Raw genomic sequence first — 21,308 nt, forward strand, 5'->3', positions numbered from 1 at the left:
ACCACTGAACCCAGGGGTTTTCTCATTCTCCGACAAGTTAAGTTCAACCATTTTGCCTGATAAACACATGAGGGGGTTGCCAAGACAAAGGAAACTCCTATAAGAAAAAAACTATTATTATTATTATTATTATTATTTCTCAAGCTAAATAAGTGTACACTAAGTGTAAGACTATAGATCAAACATTACCTGAAGTCTTTCAGAGTTATTGACTGAGAGGAGAGCTTTTCTAGAATGCGAGTGACTGGGAGATGTAAAGGGTGTTTTGGTTCAATCAGCATTTTACTGCAATGAGTCAATAGAGTTGTTATCAGTCCCCCATCACACATGATTTGTCTGTTTCTCTCTGATTTAACCATCCCTTGGATGTGGTGTATCAAAGCGTATTGGACATCCATGGAAAGCTGAAAAAAAAAAAGTTTTATACTTGTTTTATAATTTGTCCTAAAATATTTCTTCAAAAGGTTTCACAATTTAGAACAAATACCTGTGCGTCCTCAAGAGTAAAAACCAATGGAAAGAGAGTCATAATAACTCTAATTGCACCAGGATGAAGAATAGCAGTATCACAGCCAAACCTGAAATTACATTTTCAGTACAAATCCAAGAAAAATGTATGACAATATTTGGCAGAAAAAGTCAAAAACTCTAATTGAATTACAAATCATACCTGAACTGTGACTCAGTACTGGCAATAGAGATACTGGGTGCTACTTTTCTCCTCTGCCCATGTGTGTCCTCCACCCCATCATGCACAATTGGAATATTTGATTGATTTGACGATTTCTGATTTTCACAATTTTTTTCCAAGTTCAAATCGGGACAAGAGAAGGTCCCTGTGGAGAACTGATTTAGGTAAGACAAGAGTATGATACAAGTCCTCAGTGTGACTGGAAGGATCAGCTGCGATTCGGATTTAGATAAAGAAGACTGGGAGGAAACTGAGGACTCTGCTAAAGAAACAAATTGTTCAAATGTTCTCCCTGGTGACTGATTGTCCTCAGCAATCAAAGGACAGCAAACCGCCACAGTGTCTTTATCTGTGTAACTTTCCCCAGATGTTACACAATGGAAGCAGCCCAAGTTAAGTAGTGCCTCTGTCAGTTTTTCAAAATAGCCACCAGTCTCAAAATAGTGTGCATTTATTCTGTGCAAGTGGACAGCCAGGGCTATAATGTGCAATGTAAGCAGAAGAATCTCCAAAAGAGGTCTTTGTCCGATAGACTTCAACACTTCTGCCTGAGGTGGGTTAGCAAAAGTTCCTTCCATGTCGTTCACAAGTGACAGTAAACCAGTGAAGCCCCCAGCCTTCCTGAAGGCATCCCAGCTGTTAGGACTCTCCAGGACCTTCAGTACAGACTAAAATAAAAAGTAACAACGTCAAACATCTATAAGACAATAGCGACAATTTGTAATAATGAAATTAAGGTGAATGTACTTAAATGTTAACCCTACAGATGCTTGAGCTTTTGCTATGGTTTGTGAAAGCGTTCCTCCGGTCAATTAAGGCATTACAATAAAAAATGGATGAAACATATAGATATATCATAAATCATTGAGTGTAACTAGTTTTTGGGGGTTGAACAAATCGCATTAGCTTTATTCAATTTGGACAGCTAATCCATCAGATAGGTAATGTGTGAGGCAGAGCGCAAAGGGGAATGTGATTAACTGAAAGTGGAGTAATCACAATGGCTCTCAACACTTGCCAACCCAGGTCCGACCCAATCTGATTGCCACCTGCTTTAACTGTGTTAGCACTAGCACAAAGAACACACCTATATACAGGCACAAACAAACACAAGCCTGCACACCTGCACATGAATACAAAATATGTGATAGTAAGTGCTCTACCCACTGCCATCTATAAAATGGACACTACACACTAGGTGTAACTTATTTAACTTTAATCAGATCTGTCCTATTCACTGATCTCACAGAGGTGGTAATCTTCAGAGCGCCACAGCACAATCTGCCAGCATAATTGCATCAGTCCAGAGTTAACAGCTAAACCTATTTTAGCAAATCAATCTGCGTTATCTATAACACAATCACAGTCCCACATGCTAAGAAAATAAATTCATTGACCCATTATGTTATAAGTGCATTAGAAATTGTTACTATTTGATGTAGAGGCTATAGTTACTGTTCAGCTTGAATCCCTTGCAGATAAACGTGTGTGACAGTACCTGTAAGAGATCGCTCTTCAGTTTGGTTTCCTGTTGGGTTGAGGAACAAAGAGCTCCAATGGCTATGCTCATGAACTCCTCAGGGTTGATCTCAGCTAACTGCTCCAATATGCTCAAAGTTGCATCTCGATACTGATCCTCATTCAAGAAGATCTTGATATAGGGAACCATACCAAGCTCCCGAACTGAAACTAAGAGAGGATTTGGATTAGAGTTGGATTAGAACATTGGACATTTACAATATTTAACAACATATTCAGCAACATACCAGTGTTTTTTATTGAGCGCAAAGTAAAAGTAGAAACAACTTGAAGCATGTAGTTGGTGAGGAGTCTTTCATTGTCGTCAATGTGTGAAAGTTGTGATGCATCTGAAATGAAAATAAACTTTACAATTTTACAAACTCATATAGAAAGATAATATTATGTTCTAGGAAAAGAAAAGACTAAAGCCTTACATGTGGTGACAGACACAGCTTTTATTAGGATTTTAGCTCTTCTGCGCAGTTCTCCAAGCAACAAATTCAGCAGGCCCCAGTCACTGAGTACCTCTGTTAAAAGACCACTATGCACTGTAATCCTGACAAAATAAAAATGAGTAAGGGCTATATCTTTATATTAATTCTGCATGCTTCCATGTAATTTAATTTACATACCTATGGAAACACATGACAGCAGCAACTCCAAACTCCAACCCATTCATTTGTTGTAATGTTGCTCCTGTCCACATCTGCTTCAGTACAGTGAGTACTGCTCGCAAGGTCTCATGTGGGATAAAGTTTAATTTGAATATTATCTACAAAAAAGCATACAGTTATTAACTCTACAAAGTGTAGATGTTATTTCTGCACAAACAATGCATGTGAGAGTGCTTACCATTTCTAAGAGTGAGAAAAATAGCTTATGTACAGGAGCTGGTTTAGACAACACACAAGAGGCCAACTGAGTCATTGTCTGGGCTGACCACTCCAAAAGAAAAAAGTTTGCTGTCTCTTTTTCCCAAATCCTCTGCATGGTTTGGAGGATCTGGCAACACAACTGAGAGTCCTGAGATCCCAACAGTGACTCCTGTAGTAGGCGAAAGGCTGGGAGGTTTTTTACAACTGAACCTACAGACAGAGTTTTCATTAACACACTCACTATAACAATGTTTTTGGGTAACACAATAAAGAAAACTGATGTCTAATGATCAAACCAATATTCTTTTTGCAGGAATGGGGTGATCTAAATTTCAACAATTTTAATATATTAAAAAAAACTAAAACTTTCCCCCTATGTTTGATGCTTGATGATGTGAATTTATTATGGACACCCCGATCATGAGTGTGGGATGGAGAAGTGTGTGTCTGTGATAGATGGCTGGTTGTTGTAGGCCAGTGGTGAATGGATGTGAGGCATGTTAACAGAGTTAGTGCAGAAGGCTCCACTTCATCATCCCAGACATAATCATCTCAGCTTCCTGTTAACCTGAGGGGTGTAGTCCGCTGCCATGGGGCAGAGCAGGGAGAAGAGTCAGGTATCTTGGGAAATAAGCTATCGGGGTGTTGCACTTAGGGGGGGTCATAAGAGGGCATGTATGTGAACAAACTGTGAACTGTGTTGGCATTTAGGGATCAAACCTTCCTTTCCAGAAATAATTAAAGCATGGTTTACACAATTATTTATGGATAGCATTTTTGTGGACAACACCTACAATATTAGAAGTGACAAAGAACAATGAATAGATTGAGTGAAGATCTGACCTACCTGTGGTTTGAGGAGCATCAAATTTAAACCCTGGAGGTTGAGGATTACTGACACATACAGCTACTTTCAGCTCTGTCTTTCCAAACATGACAAATGTTGCAATGAGTTCAATTAATTCCTCCACAGGAGGAAACTGGTCAGCAGGCACACCTTCTTCACAACTTCAAATGTAGCAAACAACAAAAATACAAGCAAACAACACAAATAATTTGTCATTACAAAATGTTAAAATACAACTATTCTCTGAATGTCTAGTTTTTCTCTTACCATTTCAAAACGTTCTCTAGAGCTTTATAGCCATTATTGGTGTCAAATACTTCAAAAAGAGCAGGGTTCAGATCATAAGTGTCTTTAATGAAACTAAATACAGTAACTGCCACTTCAGCTAATATTGGTCCAGAGACATCTGTCCGAATGTGCAGTAAGTTTTGAATGCAAATACGAACACAATGCTTGCCTGATGAGACATAAAAACAGATATCAGACAGATATATTAGACCATGTCAAAACTATTTTTAAACCATACCTAACAAACTTGGGACCATGTTTCTTGTTGAAGAAGCAGAAACGGCCTTGAGAATTTGGGATGCCTGGTGTCTCCATAAAGCACTTGTCTGGTCCCACATTGAAGTGAAGCCAATAATTAAACACTGAAGCTCTTCAGTCTCTACTAACCTCTCCACATTCACTGGCAGCCTGCATAGATGGAGAAAAGCCTACACGAAACAAAAAAAACAATGTTTTGTAAATGTAACAGTTAATTATAATTTTGGTCTTAAAACACAAATTCAAACAAACATGAAAAATAATGCTTTTACTTAAATATTTTGTAAATGTAGAGTATGCTATATAAAGTACAAGAACACATAAATGCACCTGTGTAAGTGGCTCTTGAAAGGAATGCTCAAGGGCTATGTTTTCCTGGCGCGGGGGCAGGCACACCAGTAAGTACAGACATTTCACCAAAGCAGCAGGTAGCTCTAGGTTTAAACTGGACAGTAGATCCTATGTACAAATAGAATTTGAGTTGGTAAATACTAACATGACAAACACTCAAACACATTAATATAAAGCTGTAAACATGCATTTTACACATATCACTAAACCATCACTTACAGAGCCATCAGCGGTGAGCAGAATCAGAGCTTTTAACAGCAACCACCCAGAACAACATCCATTTTCAAAGTTTGTGCTTGTATCTTGTCTCTGGAAAAACAACACGACTTCATTGCGGGCTTCATCTGCAAAAGACACAATTTAACCATCAATATGAATGAACATGGGTGGCTGTAAATTCAGTATTTGTGGATAAACATATTTTTGAGTACACTGTAGCCCCCCAGGTTTCAGTGCATGTCATATTTGCATTAAATTCAATGTTTTTGCACACACATTTAAAGAGGAACACTGTAGTAGGCAAAGAAAATCTGAGGAAAAGCAGAAGTAGGCACAACGACACAATAACAATTTTAATGGCACACCCTTAATGTTTAAAGTGTTATAAATACCTGCAGGCTTTTCTGCCAGTCTTCTGTGGATGTTGTGGATGACTGTGTCAGCCACAAGAGCAGCAAGTCCCTTTAAATTTACAACTTCAACTGTTCCTCCATCCTCACAAATCTAGAATAAGAGAAGATTAGTTTACATATTATATCAATTAAAACAGTAAAAACAAATGAACCAGTAATAAAAGGATCTGAACTGGTTTGTGTAATGCAGGTCACCATCAATAATAGAAGTGGTTTTACTGTTCCTTAAGAGGATATCACATTTCCCTGAGTTGGCTGTTCTTATAAGTAAGGCTTTATGTTATGGTAAAATCTCTAGTCATGAGGTTTACATGCACAACATTTCTAAGCCTGGCCAATGAAGGATGGCAGTTTCCACTACTATAACAAGCTTCATTCAGTTCTTATTGATGCCTGGAAGTGTATGTTGGCTCAGGTCCCATATAAATAAGAACAATAACAGGATCTAAACAAAGAGACAAACCTCTGACAGAAGTTTGTTATTGTGTGGAGTTTACACAGTAATGCACAAATACTGTACCTGTATATAAAGAGACAGGACTTTAGCAAGACCTTCCTCTTTTGGCACTAGAGGGGATTTGTCAGTCTTCTGGTCATAATATGAGTGAATCCTCAGCTCATGTAATTGTTTTATGAGCACGTCCCGAGGCTGAGGGTCTTCAGATACCACTCCCGTTTCAGTCTTTAACTCCACAGAGGCCGATAACTCTCCTGATGCACTCAGCTCCCCCGTCTCCTTATTGATCCTCACCCCTTTAGCAGGCTGGTTCTAAGGAAATTATGTAAAACATTAGGTCACATATAGGTCACAATATAAATGCAAATGATGCTATCACTTTATACAATGTAGTACAGAGTTGTGCAGAGTGAATGACACAAATGAGGGTGTGAGATTGAAAATGACACAACATGTAAGAATCTCTGCAATTAAAATAACAAACAAGACTGTGTTCAAAAGAAAAAGAAATAATTAAACTACGTATGTATAGTGGTCTATATTTTTAAACAATTCATTATGATGGATAAACCGTGTACAAGCTGTAAGGATAAAACTATGCTTTTGAACAAGGTAATGTAAAATACATTCATCTATGTTATAAAGTACTTTACAGTCTATATAGAACACAAATGAACATGTACCTGTGTCTGCATGAGAGCCATTCTGGAAATTCCCTTGGTAGAAGTGGTAGAAGGACATCTGTTAAGTTGTTTTGTAAAGTTATTCCGTGTGAGTACAAAGTCTGTCCACGTTTCTACATCAACAGAGGAAGACAAGCCAATACTTGCTGGGGCATGACTGGTCCTTACAGAGCAAGACCTTCTGTGGCTCTAACCTCTCCTCACTAATCTGACACAAGCTGACTGAACTTTGCACAACAGAGCAACTCACATCAGCTGGTTCAAGTCATGTGTTTTTTGACTTCCGTAGAAAAGAAGAAGTGAAAAACTGTTGTCAAGCTGGTTGGATGGGGCCCTCCCACAGCTCAAATCATTGCTTTTAATAGACGCTTCTATCATCGTAAGAATCAGAGTGACACATCACATGAGACACAAAATAAGCCATTAAATAATGAATCATAACATGCTTAATACAAATTACAATTTAGGCAAACTGGTCAATAAAGGAGTTAAATTACTTGTGGTAAAATGCAGTTACACTAAAAACTCTCTTACCTGTAAATATTAGAGATATTAATAATTGACAATATTCGAAGAACAAAGCCAAATTGGGGAGTTTGAGGAGAGTCTGACAATCAATAAACCAGTCATTCATAGCTTAACAGCGCCCTCTTGTGTTGTTTATTGGGAATTCATAACTTTGACACAAACCTGCTTTATCTTTTCAATACAAGGACATAAAAATCTCAGCCATATTTTCCCAAACCCTAAACCCCCAAACTCTTCATTAAGTGAATGTGTGATACCTGCCTTTGCATAATGAGCATGAGTCAGTCAAAGAGCTACGGACGTGCAACAGTGGCAAAGAGACCACAACTTACAACTATAAAATTTACAATGTACACATTTAAGAAACAAAACTTAAAGTAAAACATATGTAGTTACTGTAAAGTCTAAAATATGTGGAAGCAGAGAAATAGAGCTTTCCATGGCCAATCAGCATTAGCGTCAGCGCGTACGTGCGTAAACAAATATTTTCTGAATTTCCGGTCATGTGACTTACTGCATCCAATGAGGTGCTTAGGGCGTGTCCTGCTCAATCTGTTTAGTTTAGCTGCACAATGTAGGATCGCCGTTATTTGGCCGCGGAAGGCAATTTCGTATTTCTGTTTACAATGTGATGTTGCTAGTTTGACTTCTATTGCACTTCCCGGTGGCGGATATTTTTGTACAACATTTATGATAATGCACCCGATGGCGATTTGTAGTGTTAGTGGTGGAGACATATTTGACTGTATACAGAGGGGGAATTTAGAACAGTGCATACACTTCATCCAAAATGACCGATCAATCTTAAAGCAGAAAGGTAAGAAACGTGCTTTCCAGTAACCTTCTGTACTTATCATTTTAGTTGTAAATGTTCTTTTAATATTACTATTATTATCATCTAGATGATTGTTAGAACATTATGCATTTCATTCTTGTACTAGTTATATTTGCATTTTTGTACTTACAACTAGATTACATTAGGCCCTTTGTATTCAAGTTGTTGTCCCACTGAGAACTACAAACAATTTTTATTCTGATTTGATTGTTATTACCTTGTTACATGTTACACATGTTTTTGGGGTATTTAGACCTATTTATTATTTATACCTATTTGCAGTGACCTTTTGAGGATGAAAATGACTATGTAAATAAATTCAATTATTTAACCAGGTTGGGGTGGTTTTACCCCTCTTCACTACGCTGCACTACATGGGAGTCGTTCAATGGTGGATCTCTTCTTAAGTAATGGAGCTGACCCTAACCTAACATGTGATGCTGGACAGACAGCCTTTCAGTTTGCCTGCAGGTAAATTACCTCTAATTCATTGCAAAAAGTAAGTTTATATATAAAGAAATGCTTTTTAACAGTGTGTCATATGATTATCTTATTTCTTTCAGGCAGGGAAACATATATATTATACATCAAATGATGCAATATGGTGCTGATTTGCGTATCATAGACCTACAAGGGAAGACATCTCTGCATCATGCTGTCACTGGGGGCAACATGTATGAAAACTGCAAAAAAAACAGCCATATTATATGAATATGATTTTTATTTTACACCTTGTATTTTGCAGTGTTGCAGTGCACTATCTGTGGGAGACAGGGATGTTCAGATTTTGTGATACAGACATGTACAAAGTGACACCTCTTCACTTGGCTGCATCCACAGGCAACACAGAGGTGGTCCGATACCTGCTTCGAGACCAGGTCAGTTCAGTGTCAGTTGAGTTTAATTACTTAGATATATGTGTGGAAGTTTATAGTTCAGTTAGTCAGTAAGTCTTATTGAGACTGTGTGTAATGCTTTCATTAAAACATCTTTGTTTCAGAGATGTGCAGTAGAAGCTGTTGACCAGCAGGGAGCGACAGCACTTCATGTTGCAGCAGAGCGAGGAGGAGTAGAGGTGTGTTGGACTCTGCTGCAGAAAGCAGGGTGCAGAATGCTCCATCAGAAGAACCATAGTGGCCTCACACCATTGGATCTCTGCAAACAAGGGAAGACATTTAGGTAAATTTGTCTCTCTAAATGGTTTGGTAAACCTCTGTATGAAATGCTAACTCTGGTCAATACAACATCCAGCATGTTGGCAGTTCCCAATGACATTTTTCTCTAGGGATTCTTCTGCTGATTAATACATTGCTATGCTCTGTATTTTTTTCTAGACATCAGCAACTCACCAAACTACTGAGTCGGTACATTAATGAGCCCTTATACCAGAAGCCCAGAGAGTCCCATGGTAGTAACATGCATTTACAACACTTAAATTATAACGTCATGTTGAGTGTTTGACATAAAAGTTATTTTTCTGTGTTTGTGTGTTATTTTCAGTATTGTACTACTGGACACTGTTTTTCCCCTTGCTGAGCGGTGCTGTCATTCTGCTCATAGCTGCCATGTTGGGGGTGTATGGTAGCCTTATATGTGGTCTGCTATTCCCCTGGCTTGCCAGAAGTATATTTACTCAGTATCATCGCATGACAACATACCAAAGGTTTGATAGAAAATGCAGTATGACATTTTGAATGTGTAACCCATATAGTTAACCAAATATGTCTTTCTAGGCTACCTAATCCAGTGTACTTGGGAACACTCATCGCTGGTTTGTTCCATTCTCTCCTCTGCTTCTATGAGAAAATCATGCCTAATATCCTTGTAAATATGTGTGTAGCTGCAGTATTAGTTGATTTATTTTAAAGGGGACAAATTATTTACGATTAACCTTAATGGACTTTTAACCATGTTATGACAGTGTTCCCTCATCATTAACTAACTCAGCGTTGTATTTTGATTGATTCATGGATGTTAGAGTAATCCTTTATTGTTCACCCAAGTTCTCTTTATTCAAAATAGCTAGAATAGCTATAGCCATTCTTAACAAGTACCATCTTTTGTGGACTATAAATCGCTCCAGAGTATAAGTCGCACCAACCAAATGCATAATAATGAAGAAAAAAACATATATTTCACATATGAAAACTATGAAAAAAAAGTATGACTTATAGTCCGGAAAATACGGGTAAATGAAAATCGTCTGCACTACATAGTGCAATTTAATACTACTATGAAGGTGCGGGGCTTCTCTTTTTTTCCAATTTTGAACAGGAAGTCAATGGAACTGTTTAGATTATTGAGCCATTTTAGATATGTTTTGTGGTTTACATTTCATAAAATGTAAAATATTGATCTTCATATATTAATAGTTTAATATTAATTACCCAAAAAATAGTGTGTCTTCTTTAAAGATAATCTAATTTAATCAAATAAAGTAACTTTCTAATTTCTAAATGTATGAAAAATAATTTCCTTAACTTTTTGAATGTGTCTGGCCAGCCTCTCCATTGGTCCAAGTGTCAATGATCCACTTCTCCATAGTTTTGTGCTTGTTCTGTAAGATATTAATACAGGATCCTGGAAGGTTGAAAAGAGAAGAAGCCAATCCTAGGTTTTCCTGTATAGCTGATTTAGTCGAGAACAACCAAAGTCATCATAGATTCTGCCCATATTGTGAAGTAAGTAATGGATCTGGTATCAAGTTGCAATGTATTATTTCACTAATTAGGCACACCTGTTACTTTACTGTTTAGTTTTAGGAAAAAATAAAGCTCTTGAATAGTGTGGATGTTCACTGAAACTATTGTCTCTTCTTCAGTTGTTTCTGCCTGACAACACAAAACACTGTAAGCTTTGTGACGTCTGCATTAAGGACTATGACCATCATTGCCTTTTCCTGAACCGGTGCATTGGCCAGCACAACCATCGGCTCTTTCTTCTTTTTATTTTGTCCATGGGGGCAGCTCACATTCTCTTTGGAGCAACAGCAACAAGTTACTTATACAACAAAAATCCAGTGGGCAGCCACACCTTTTCGATGTGGTTAACACTGGTTGGAGAGGAGTTTTGGGTAGTGGTCTTGTTGGTAATGAATGTACTGACTCTCCTTTGGGAGGTATGGCTACTGACCGAGCAATTTGAAGCTATAGCCAACGGCACTACCACCTACTTCAGGCAGTGTGAAACAGGGTCCAGACACAAGTCTCCTGTGCAACGCTGGGCTAGTGTTCTAACTTTTATTTTGGAGGGGCGAAAGCGGGTTGGTAGTGGACCAACACGTGAGAACAAATCTGCCATAGATATCTAACACTCTTACAACTTTTTGTGTGATAATGGTCACTTAATGATGTTTAACTATGTGTTTACAGTTTATGAAGTGTGCAGTTGTGATGTAATACTGTAATGCCATTTATGTGTACTTGAACTCAAACCTTGCCATCGCTTAGCTTTAATAGCTTCCTGTGGTTTTAAGCAGCTTAAAGAAGATATCATACTTACACCATATAATTGTTTTAGTGACCCCACTGATCGTGACTAAATAATCATGTCTTTATGAATAGTTTACAATCATGTTATGGATCATTTACAAACTGTGAGTCGCATATATTTTGTATTTTAATGTACCATTTTAATACCTTTTAATATGTCTTAACTTAATGGCCAGAGTAGGGTCGTATATTATCTACATTGGTGTGGACATTTTTGTTTAAGTATAATTTCTGATCATCTTTACTAGCACATTATAATTTCATTACTTCCCTGACCTGCTCCCAGTTATGTGCCAAGACAAATTCCCTCCTCTCATTATGGGACATGGTCTTTCCAATTACAGTTCCCCATTTCCTGTGTGTCGCTCAAACCATATTTCTTGATTATAGATCACACCCCACAGCCTCTGCGCTGTCTCTATGATATCTTACTTTTATCCTTGATATACATCATATGTGTCCCTTGTGTTGTCTACTGTGGTCAAGATTATGCACTTTGCACTTGTATTGATGGTTTTACTGTGACAGACACCATATATATATATATATATTTGTGTATCATACATGGTTACAAATAAATAATATAAAATGTTGCTATTAAATAAAAAATAATGTTGCTAGACTCCACTGGACTCTCTCACACCTCTCAATACTTATGGGTAAATAATTCACAAGCTCAAAGTGAGACAATGGCTGATGATGATTACATTTGAAAAGCTTTTTTATCCCCACACATCGGTCAGCAGGTTTCACTTCTTCATCACACTTCCTGCATGGGGAACATATAGAACATGTCTAATCTGGTTATTTATTATTAAAATACCATTTTACATTTTCTCTCATTTGGGTTTTTATCTTTAGAAAAGATCAGATTATTTTTAAAGAGGAAGTAATACTTATGACTCTTTCTGGGACTGTCCAAGGCACACGTCACCTAAGTGTTGATGTTGGTAAGTAAAGGAAGTCTGGAATGTGCTTTCATTTATCAGTACTAATTAGGGCTGCAACTAAGACATCAGTATCACTATTGTTTTAGACTCTCATTGTGCTGGTGTCTTTGCTTGGATTTCCCAGCTCCAGACATGGGTCCACTGGAGAAGAATATAAACCGTGGACACCAGTTTATGTGTTTACCAATCCAGAGCTATTCAACAAGAGAAAGGCTGGAAGAACCGGCAGGTAAAGTACAGCTTTCTATTTAGCTTCTGATACACTAATGAAAACAGTCACTAGTATCACTGTCAGTTCTGTTAGTGGTTATGTTAAGATCAGTTACATGGTTATAAATAGTTTTTTTATTCTCCAAAGAGTGTATCTAGACCTAGTTCAGGGGTAGCTGGGGTTACCTATGGATAGCCTTCAAATACCAAAGGGGGTGATATTGTGCAAATTGGGTAAAATGGGAATTAGATGGCATTTAATTGTAGACTTCTGCTCTAGGATTGGGAATAGTATGTAAACAAAATAGTAGGCTACATTTTCTAAAAACAAACCATACATATCACTGCCAAATGCAATCTGCTTATCAAAATGCTTTGATATATAGGCAATAAATCACTCAGTTTCAAGAATACTAGTGCTGAATGTTGATATCACTTGTTCTCTGGCTTGCTAATCAAATCACCTTAAGCAAACAGCTGGAGGGAATTTAAAGACCCGCCTAATGGCAGTGCCTGTGTGAAAAGGGAAAACAGAGGCAGAGGACACACAGCCAGACATATTTATAGACAGTGAGAAATTGATACTGAGTGCAGCAGCAGTGGGTAGAGAGACACTCAGCTGAGGAGAGGAGGGAGGGGGAGATAGTGGGCAGGGCTCTGGATATGTGAGAACAACAGCACGCTGCCGGGGCCAGTGGGGCAGAAAAGGAGGGAGAGGCAGAGAGAGGCGTAAACGGGAGGGAAGGCGGGGGAACCGGCGACGGTGGTGGTTGTAAGTGCATGCAAATGTGTGTATGAGAGTGTATGAGAGTGTATGAGAGTGTGTGAGAGCCGGCGAGTGGAAGATGCGCAGGGATGAGGAGTAGCAGGGCGAGGCACTGGTGCTGTCTGAGTGTGTGAACAGTGGGATGCAGTCATGTCTCTGTAGGAGGGGAGCAGCACAGCAACCGTAACCATGCTGAGCCCCAAGATAAAACAGGCACGAAGGGGTAAGCACCTCCCATTGCTTCATTGGCGTTTTCTCTCTCTTATCCATCTGAGTGAATGTCATTCTTTTATCATGTCTGCAAAGCCTATTCCAACAGTGTGTGTGGTATAGGTGTATTGATCATGACAGTATTGTAAATGTATAATCTCATTATGAATGTTTGTATCCTACTTTTTCCATAGTAGTTGATCTGCTTTGTTCAAGTGTTAAACCACTGGTTACTACAGGGTGATGTCATCCACTTTCATAATCCCTCCTTATTCCTAGAAGGCTTGGACCCTAATGGGGAGACACTGGGTTGTAGTAAAACATGGCTGCTGTCTCCTATGGTTTGCTCACACCTGCAGTTTTCCTGGTGAAAATTTGCTCAGATTTTGCTTGGTGCGCTTATGTGCTGGTTGTTTGATGTGAGATGGTTTGAATATTGTGGGCTCCTTACACCTCATGTAAATCACAACAGCTGACCGTCAAACATAGTTCCTCTAACTCGGGTAAAATCCACTTGAGGACAGGACACCACATAGATAGGGCATGCTTCTCACATGACAAGGAAACTGGAACAAAAAAAAACAAAAAAACACCAGCTCTGAAATGAACATGATGCTGGATATAAATACTTGTGTATTCTACAGAGCAGGTGGTTGCTATAGACAACTATCACACACTGGTCCATATGGACTGAAGAGCTTATTGACAGAAGACGCTAATAATTTCCTATTCAAAGCAGCTGATCATTATCAATATGTGACATGCAAATACCTTTAATGTGGAGGTGGTTTACTAATGCATGCTTTGTGGTCCTGTCATAAGAGCGTACAGGACGTCGGTCAGGAGATACGCCTCATCTTTCTCCTTTATGAGCACAGTTGGAGAGTGCAGTGATTTTCAGTTTGCTCCCCAGCACGTCATCTCTCATTTGCTGCATGGTATTCTTCTTTAATTAGATTTCCAGCTTTGCTCTTCCTGATCCCTCTATCATTCATACCAAATGGAGCATCAGTGAAGATGTGTGTTTGCTACTGTATTTCAAGCAAGAAACCCAATCTACCCATGGGTCATCTTAGATAATACTGAAATTTCATCATTTAAGTACGCAATGTGGATTACAAACAGTTTAAACACAATAGAGGGTACAGTTAGAATTACTTACTGCAGAATAAACATAAAATGTCAATATCCAAATGCTGTGCTGATCCTCCTATAGGATCAGATATATTACATTACAGAATTTGATATGTCTGTGCCTGGTTTATGTGATTAAGAAAAAAAAAGTCTAAACTGGATTTTTAAAATTACAATAAAGGGACACAACATTTACTCCGTCTATAAAGTCTTTTCAGATAATTTCTCTTTTTGACCATAAAAGAGTTTTAGTTTTCTTCTTATAAGTCAGTAGTTTTTAGAGGAAGGATGTGGGGTAGCCAATATAACACAAAACATTTGAGGACCAGGGTGCTAGAGCATACATTATATCACTTTATAAAATGTCACTGATATAGACTGAATAGAATTATGTACCCCAAATGTTATCTTCATTTATAGTAAGCATCCCATACATTTTCATATTTGTACATAAGGGCCAGATCACAGGGCAGACTTAGAGTTACAGTTCCCCATATGATGATTTCAGTATGAGAAGTGTTACAAAAATGAATAACTACATCAGAGGGACAGCTCAGATTAGATACTTTTGGAATTATTCATATTGAGATTATATGGAGATGTACAGGAACAAGATAGTGTGTGTTGCAGTGGGGAGAAGGAGTTAGGTTTGCCAGATCCGAGGTCAAATCATAACCCAAGAAAGTAATTCATGCATGAGTCAGACACAATAGAAGGCGACTTGGTGTAAGAAAATAAATACTGCAGTTTCATAGACTAGTAAATGTTGCTTACAAAATGAATGTTCTTTTTTTTAGCCATTTTGACTAATTTCAGGTGAAAAAAATATGATATTATAGAGTAATAGATGGTTCATAATGTTCAGAGCGCACTGCAAATGGGATACATAAACAGAGATTTCAGGCCTGTGCAGATACTGTACCTTCGCTGCTGTCCTCAGCAAAAAGCTAGATGCAATTAACAAGGAAAGAAACGCCATTGATTCCTCTCTCTTCTCCTCTGTTCTGTCTCTGCCTTCTGATAATCTCTCTTTCCCTGTCTCCCAAGGGACCGCCCCACACTGTCACTGCCTTTGCTCCATACTATTGGCATGCAGATGCTAATTTATAATCTATCCTAATAATCAGCCTGTAAACGTTAAAGCACTGCTGATCTGAAGCAAAACTCTCCGTAGGCTACACTTTCACCTCAGTACTAACCCTCATTACGAAAGCATATTAACAGACTGACTTAACCTGTCATCCTTGTTTTACCTGCAGTGGTGAGAGGGCTGTGTTTTATTTTGGTCTGATTTGAATGCTCACTCTTTTTGTATACAAGAATGTTTTTCAGTCTCACTGTAGTATCAGAAAAGACAGAGCCTGTTCCTAGTCGTGTGTTGTGTCCATGCAGCCCGGTCAAAGAGCATGGTGCTTGGGGAGCTGTCGCGGGTGTCAAGGCCCTGCTCTCCACTGGACCAGGAGAAGGCTCTGAAGGCAGGATGGCTCAAGAGGCAGCGCAGCATCATGAAGAACTGGCAGCTGCGTTGGTTTGTTCTGAGGACTGAAGCTCTGTACTTTTATAAGGACCAAGAGGAGACCAAGGCGCAGGTATTTTATGATACAATCAATACCAGATTTTGGCAAACAGCAGGGTATAGATTAACACTCTGTATGTTTAATAATAATAATAATAATAATAATAATAATAATAATAATAATAATAATAATAATAATAATAATAATAATAATAGATAACACTTGTATAGCACTTTGCATGATACTCAAAGACGCTTCACACAGTTCAAGACAGACAAAACACTGATTTCTTGGGATTAGTAGTGGTGTAGTGGGCTAAGTATTTGTCAATGAACCACGGCATTGGATTCCAGGGCAAGATGCTTTGAGACTCCATTACCTACTTTAGCCACTATAATGTGGCTGGCTGCAGTAGGAAGAGTTATCAAGTCAATAACAATCAGAGCACATGGTGCCAACAATGTGTAAGGTGTGTCCAAACAGGCTATTACTATTCAATTCTACTTTCTCCTTCCTTTCTCAAGACAGATGAAGATGGTTGAGTCAAGAAGCTCATACATTGAGAAATGTATGTATAAAGTTAGAATGACATGTATTATAATGGTCATAATGCAAATGTAGACACTGTTGATTTTTTAAAGATAGGCCAGGTGCTTCTGTCCATTGGACATTATATTATTAGAAATGTGTTGAGACATGTGCTGGTGCACTGATAATGCGGTAACTGTCCGCCCTGTGGTGCCTGTACAGGCACTTAGCAGATGACCTATGACCTCGTATGTGGTGAGGTTGTTTAGAGTGTAAACCAGGAAGTAAATATGGATAAATAGATGAAGAGATGTTTCCCTGAGTCATCCCTGCCTCCATCATCATTACCTTACTTTCTTGGATGGCCGCCCAGAGCCCACTGCTCTCAGGGCTTAATAATGTTTAACATACACTACACGTTCAAGTCCACAACCACCAATTGATTTCAGAGGCTGAAAAGCATTGGTGCAATGTTTTCTTTTTGCCTCTCTGTCAGTCTTTCTCATGTCTGTTGGGTTTCTCTTGCAGGGCTGTATCCCACTTCAGGGCAGTCAGGTCAATGAGCTGCCTGCCACTCAAGATGAACCTGGCCGCCACCTTTTTGAAATAGTACCAGGTCAGTTTACTCTGGAATATCTTCAATTTGATGCCTTAATCATTCTGTATTGCTTGAATCATCTATATTCACAGAAACATCTTTTATTTAACTATTTTGTACTTACTTCATTGATTTACTCAAGTATTACATGGATTATTATTTTTGATTAAAAAAATAATAGTATGGGGGAATTGGATAAGTTAAAATAATAGGTTAAACTATGAATGCAAAATACACAGTAACCCTTGAAAGGCATCAGAAACTATGCAGAGTAAGAGCCATGGTACAGTTGCTTGTGTCCACTGGGAATTGTATCCTTTCTGGGTCATTTAATCCACATACAGCAGTGCACACCACAGTGAAGGACACAGTCACAAATGCCGAGGCCAGTTGCTTACAGAGATGTTCAGGAACTGCAAGATACTTAAATACTTACTTATTAGAAAATAAGCTGGATATAGTGAAATAGTACACTTGATGTAGATGATTTGCTTTAAGTTGTCATACTATATGTCCAAATTGTGTAATTTATAATTTAATATTTATTATAAAGTATCATAGTTTCTAGGTATTATATTTTTTCTAGGGGCCAGTGGGGAAAAGGAGAGGCCTGGAATAAGCCATGAGTCTTATCTACTTATGGCAAACTCTCAGAGTGACATGGAGGAATGGGTCAGAGCCATACGCAGAGCTATATGGGCCCCGCTCGGAGGAGGTGGGACATTTTCATCTAAGTGTATCTTTATTCTCCAGCTAGTTCATGTTGATTTTTCAAGCTCCTAAAAATTCTTATTCCTAAAAATATAATATTTTACACTCAGTACACATCTAAAACATACAAGATATTATAATGATGGTTATTTATTGGTTGCCAGGCATCTTTGGGCAGCACTTAGAGGAGACGATGCTGTATGAGGCTCAGTCGGCACAGCGTCAGGTGCCAGTGCTGGTGGAGCAGTGTGTGAGTTTTATTCGTGAAAATGGACTAAAAGAAGAAGGTCTTTTCAGGGCTCCAGGACAGACCAATCATGTCCGAGAGCTCCAGGATGCTTTTGACCGAGGAGAAAAGCCGGTATTTGACAGGTAATACATACAAAATCTTTTAAGTACTATACTATTGCTCTTTTTTAACCCTGTGCTGTGCTTGGTTTACCAGTACCACTGATGTCCACACAGTGGCATCACTGCTGAAGCTGTACATCAGAGAGCTGCCTGAACCTGTGATCCCATTTGCCAAATACACACAATTCCTCTCCTGTGCCCAACTTCTTACAAAGGATAGAGAAATGGTAGCTCTGTTTTACGTATAATAAACAAATATAAAACATACATTTTAGCCTCTGTATTAATCCAGATTCTTCTTTCAGGCTGTTGTAGAACTTTGCAAACAGGTTAAGTCCCTTCCTCAGGTCAACTACAACCTCCTTCGCTACATCTGCAAGTAAGTAACAGTCTTGATGATCATGATATGTTTACTTACCTTATATGGCCAGTATTATACAAAATGCATCAACACAGGAAGACTGATTTTATGTCACTACAGCAGACTTTGATTGACACACTGGATGAATTGTTTGAATTGACAAAAGATTAGTCATTCTGTCAAGTCTTTGAATGGAGAAGTGTTCTTCCCACGTTTCCATCACCAAATAAGTGCTTTCACATTGATGGGCATTATAATTGCCTTCCTCCTCCTTCTGCTTTTTAAAAATACCATTTGCTGACCACACATTTGCAAAAAAACATGACTCAGACTACCCTATCAATCATTTGAATCTTAATAAATAAATACAAAGAGAGCGTTTTGTTGAATTAAAGCAATGTAGTCAGCACTAAACACCGCTGTTTTATTCCAGGTTCTTGGACGAGGTTCAGAGTCACTCTAATGAGAATAAGATGAGTGTTCAGAACCTGGCCACTGTGTTTGGCCCCAATGTCCTTCGACCCAGAATGGAGGATCCCGTAACAATGATGGAGGGTGAGTAATATTGAATGCAACATGATAAATATTTTGGGCGGACTATTTGCAATTATGTTATATCTTGATATTTTTAGATGAGCTTGGTGACAATATTTGGATCTATAATCTACCTGAATTGTGCTAAAATGTGCCTGTGTCTTGATACTTATTCAACTAAGAATCTAGTTTCAATATTATTTTTGGTTAAGTGATTAGTGGATATTCATTTTAGACAACCCTATTTTTTTCTATAAAGTGTTCTATTGATTTCTTGATGCACAACTGTATGTTATACTTTTGTATTTTAATTTAAATTGTGTGTGTACTACAGGTAGCTCTCAGGTCCAGCATCTAATGACTGTTCTGATCAGTGAACATTCTCGGCTTTACCAAAGAGACCAGCCAGAACCAGATGCTAAAACACCCGTACAACCTCAAAATACTCCTCCTGTCCAACGTGGTAAAGTTGAGTGGATGCCCCAAGAAGACAAAGACACACCAGACTCCACTACTAATGAAATATCCCAATGTGCAACGGGCATAGACTCTCAAAGTGGGGACAGGTGTAAGAAGGAGGACAAAGTAGAGGATGTGTCAGAAAGCAAAGCTGATGGGAAAGGTGGGAGTGACTTGACTGTGAGTCCAAGTAAACAGTCCAAACCATTACCCACCTGGAAGTCCTCGTTGAAGGGCGGAGCAGCATCCGGAGGTCCGAGGGGTAAAATCGGTGGGTCGGCTGGAGATGTGTCTGCAGCAGGGGGCAGTAACTGGTTGATGAATGGTTTGTCATCCCTACGATCTCACAGGAGAACGACATCGTCTGGGGAGAGACTTAAGGACTCGACTCTTTCACTTAAGGATTCAGATGAGGATTCTAGGACTAATTCATCCTCCCTGAGCCAAAGAGCCCTTCAAACCCACAGACTGTCTGCCTATGACAATGTAGCACCATCCAGTCTAAGCTTGCCAGCAGACACCTCCGCTCTGTGGACATCCTATGAGATTTCACTAGAAGAGCCCAAGAGCAGTGATAATGATGTGAAAGTAGGGCAGGCTAAAGACAAGGGCACAGAGGTGGAGGACACTGAAAATGTTGGAGAGACAATTGTGAGCATTACAGTGAATGAGCCTGAAGAGACAGAGGAAGAGAAACAGGATGGCTGTAATGAAGCAGTGAGTGAACTCAAGCAGGAGCTGAAGAATCAGAGGAAGAACTACGAAACACGCATCCGCAAGTATGACCTTGTTACTTTTTATGCAGCCTTCTTAATTAATTATATATTAGAACATAAATAGACACATAAAATCTCTCTTATTTTGATGCTTTGATGCATATGGAAAAAAGGGGAATCCGGCAGCTATTAAAATTGGGAAAGCAACTATTCATTTTAAAGTTCATTTTCAATACATTTTAGAAGATACAGACTTATGTTCAAAATGAAAGAAAAATGTTTCATTAAAATCCAGTTTTATGTAATCATCTTAGCTGTTGAAATTATTACACTTGACTTTTTAATGAAATTGTATGCATTTTTTATTGGTTTGTAAAATTGTACTTCTGTCCCTTTCTGACTGAGGTTGGAGGAGTCCTGCACTAAATACCAGTTGCAGGTGAGTCGACTCGAGGAGGAGCTGGACCAGGAGAAGAAGAAGCTCCACATGCTAGAGATTCGCCTCAGGAACTCCGAAAGGGCTCATCAAGATGCAGAAAAACGCAATGTCCTCCTTCAAAAAGAGATGGAGGACTTTTTTAAAACACTGGGAGACCTGACGACTGGAACAACGCGGACAAACTAGACCAGGCCTATATGTCTTCAGGAGGTCTACTAGAGGAAGGATAACCCTCTACTGCTGTACTACTTGCCATTGTGTCCTCTAAGCGGCCATCTTGTGCCTACACTAACCAATGCTGGTGCCAAACTTAAACTGGACCAAGCATTTGTTTTGATATTTTGTTGCTGTTTTTAACTTATTAGCA

General features: G+C 38.7%; 3 protein-coding genes across 5 annotated transcripts in view; 2 read left to right on the forward strand and 1 right to left on the reverse strand.

Moving 5' to 3' along the window:
• Positions 1–6,699, reverse strand: part of wdfy4 (WDFY family member 4) — a 33,264-nt gene extending 26,565 nt beyond the window's left edge. The window contains 17 exon segments of the mRNA XM_055227029.1: positions 3–97; positions 190–404; positions 488–578; positions 671–1,359; positions 2,190–2,380; positions 2,458–2,559; positions 2,647–2,768; positions 2,845–2,984; positions 3,065–3,297; positions 3,935–4,095; positions 4,202–4,391; positions 4,461–4,650; positions 4,811–4,939; positions 5,051–5,175; positions 5,443–5,554; positions 5,984–6,232; positions 6,604–6,699. Of these exon segments, the coding sequence (XP_055083004.1) occupies positions 3–97; positions 190–404; positions 488–578; positions 671–1,359; positions 2,190–2,380; positions 2,458–2,559; positions 2,647–2,768; positions 2,845–2,984; positions 3,065–3,297; positions 3,935–4,095; positions 4,202–4,391; positions 4,461–4,650; positions 4,811–4,939; positions 5,051–5,175; positions 5,443–5,554; positions 5,984–6,232; positions 6,604–6,624 (3,055 nt within the window). The 5' untranslated portion in view covers positions 6,625–6,699.
• A 987-nt stretch (positions 6,700–7,686) lies between these two features.
• si:ch211-223a10.1 (uncharacterized) lies at positions 7,687–11,588 on the forward strand. Of its 2 annotated transcripts, none has more exons than XR_008648958.1 (10): positions 7,687–7,948; positions 8,302–8,437; positions 8,530–8,640; positions 8,712–8,844; positions 8,967–9,145; positions 9,301–9,374; positions 9,467–9,629; positions 9,700–9,737; positions 10,531–10,647; positions 10,788–10,926. XR_008648958.1 is itself a non-coding variant. In XM_055227022.1 (10 exons), exons 1-10 carry the CDS (start codon positions 7,822–7,824, stop codon positions 11,274–11,276), a joined length of 1,689 nt encoding a protein of 562 aa, XP_055082997.1. In that variant the 5' UTR covers positions 7,687–7,821; the 3' UTR covers positions 11,277–11,588. The 2 variants fall into 2 exon arrangements, 1 of the variants encoding a protein (XP_055082997.1); XM_055227022.1 differs by having other exon boundaries at positions 9,700–9,785; positions 10,457–10,647; positions 10,788–11,588.
• Positions 11,589–12,535: 947 nt separating this feature from the next.
• Positions 12,536–21,251, forward strand: arhgap22 (Rho GTPase activating protein 22). Of its 2 annotated transcripts, none has more exons than XM_055227023.1 (10): positions 12,536–12,636; positions 16,120–16,316; positions 17,301–17,388; positions 17,957–18,085; positions 18,246–18,453; positions 18,527–18,659; positions 18,738–18,811; positions 19,227–19,348; positions 19,662–20,565; positions 20,908–21,251. In XM_055227023.1, the coding sequence occupies exons 1-10, from the start codon at positions 12,540–12,542 to the stop codon at positions 21,125–21,127; spliced, it is 2,172 nt and encodes a 723-aa protein (XP_055082998.1). In that variant the 5' UTR covers positions 12,536–12,539; the 3' UTR covers positions 21,128–21,251. The 2 variants fall into 2 exon arrangements, with proteins under 2 accessions (XP_055082998.1, XP_033835438.1); XM_033979547.2 differs by lacking the exon at positions 12,536–12,636 and adding an exon at positions 13,135–13,606.
• Positions 21,252–21,308: the final 57 nt, after the last annotated feature.

The sequence above is a fragment of the Periophthalmus magnuspinnatus genome, chromosome 15 (genome assembly GCF_009829125.3).
Source record: "Periophthalmus magnuspinnatus isolate fPerMag1 chromosome 15, fPerMag1.2.pri, whole genome shotgun sequence".
Lineage (NCBI taxonomy): Eukaryota > Metazoa > Chordata > Actinopteri > Gobiiformes > Gobiidae > Periophthalmus > Periophthalmus magnuspinnatus.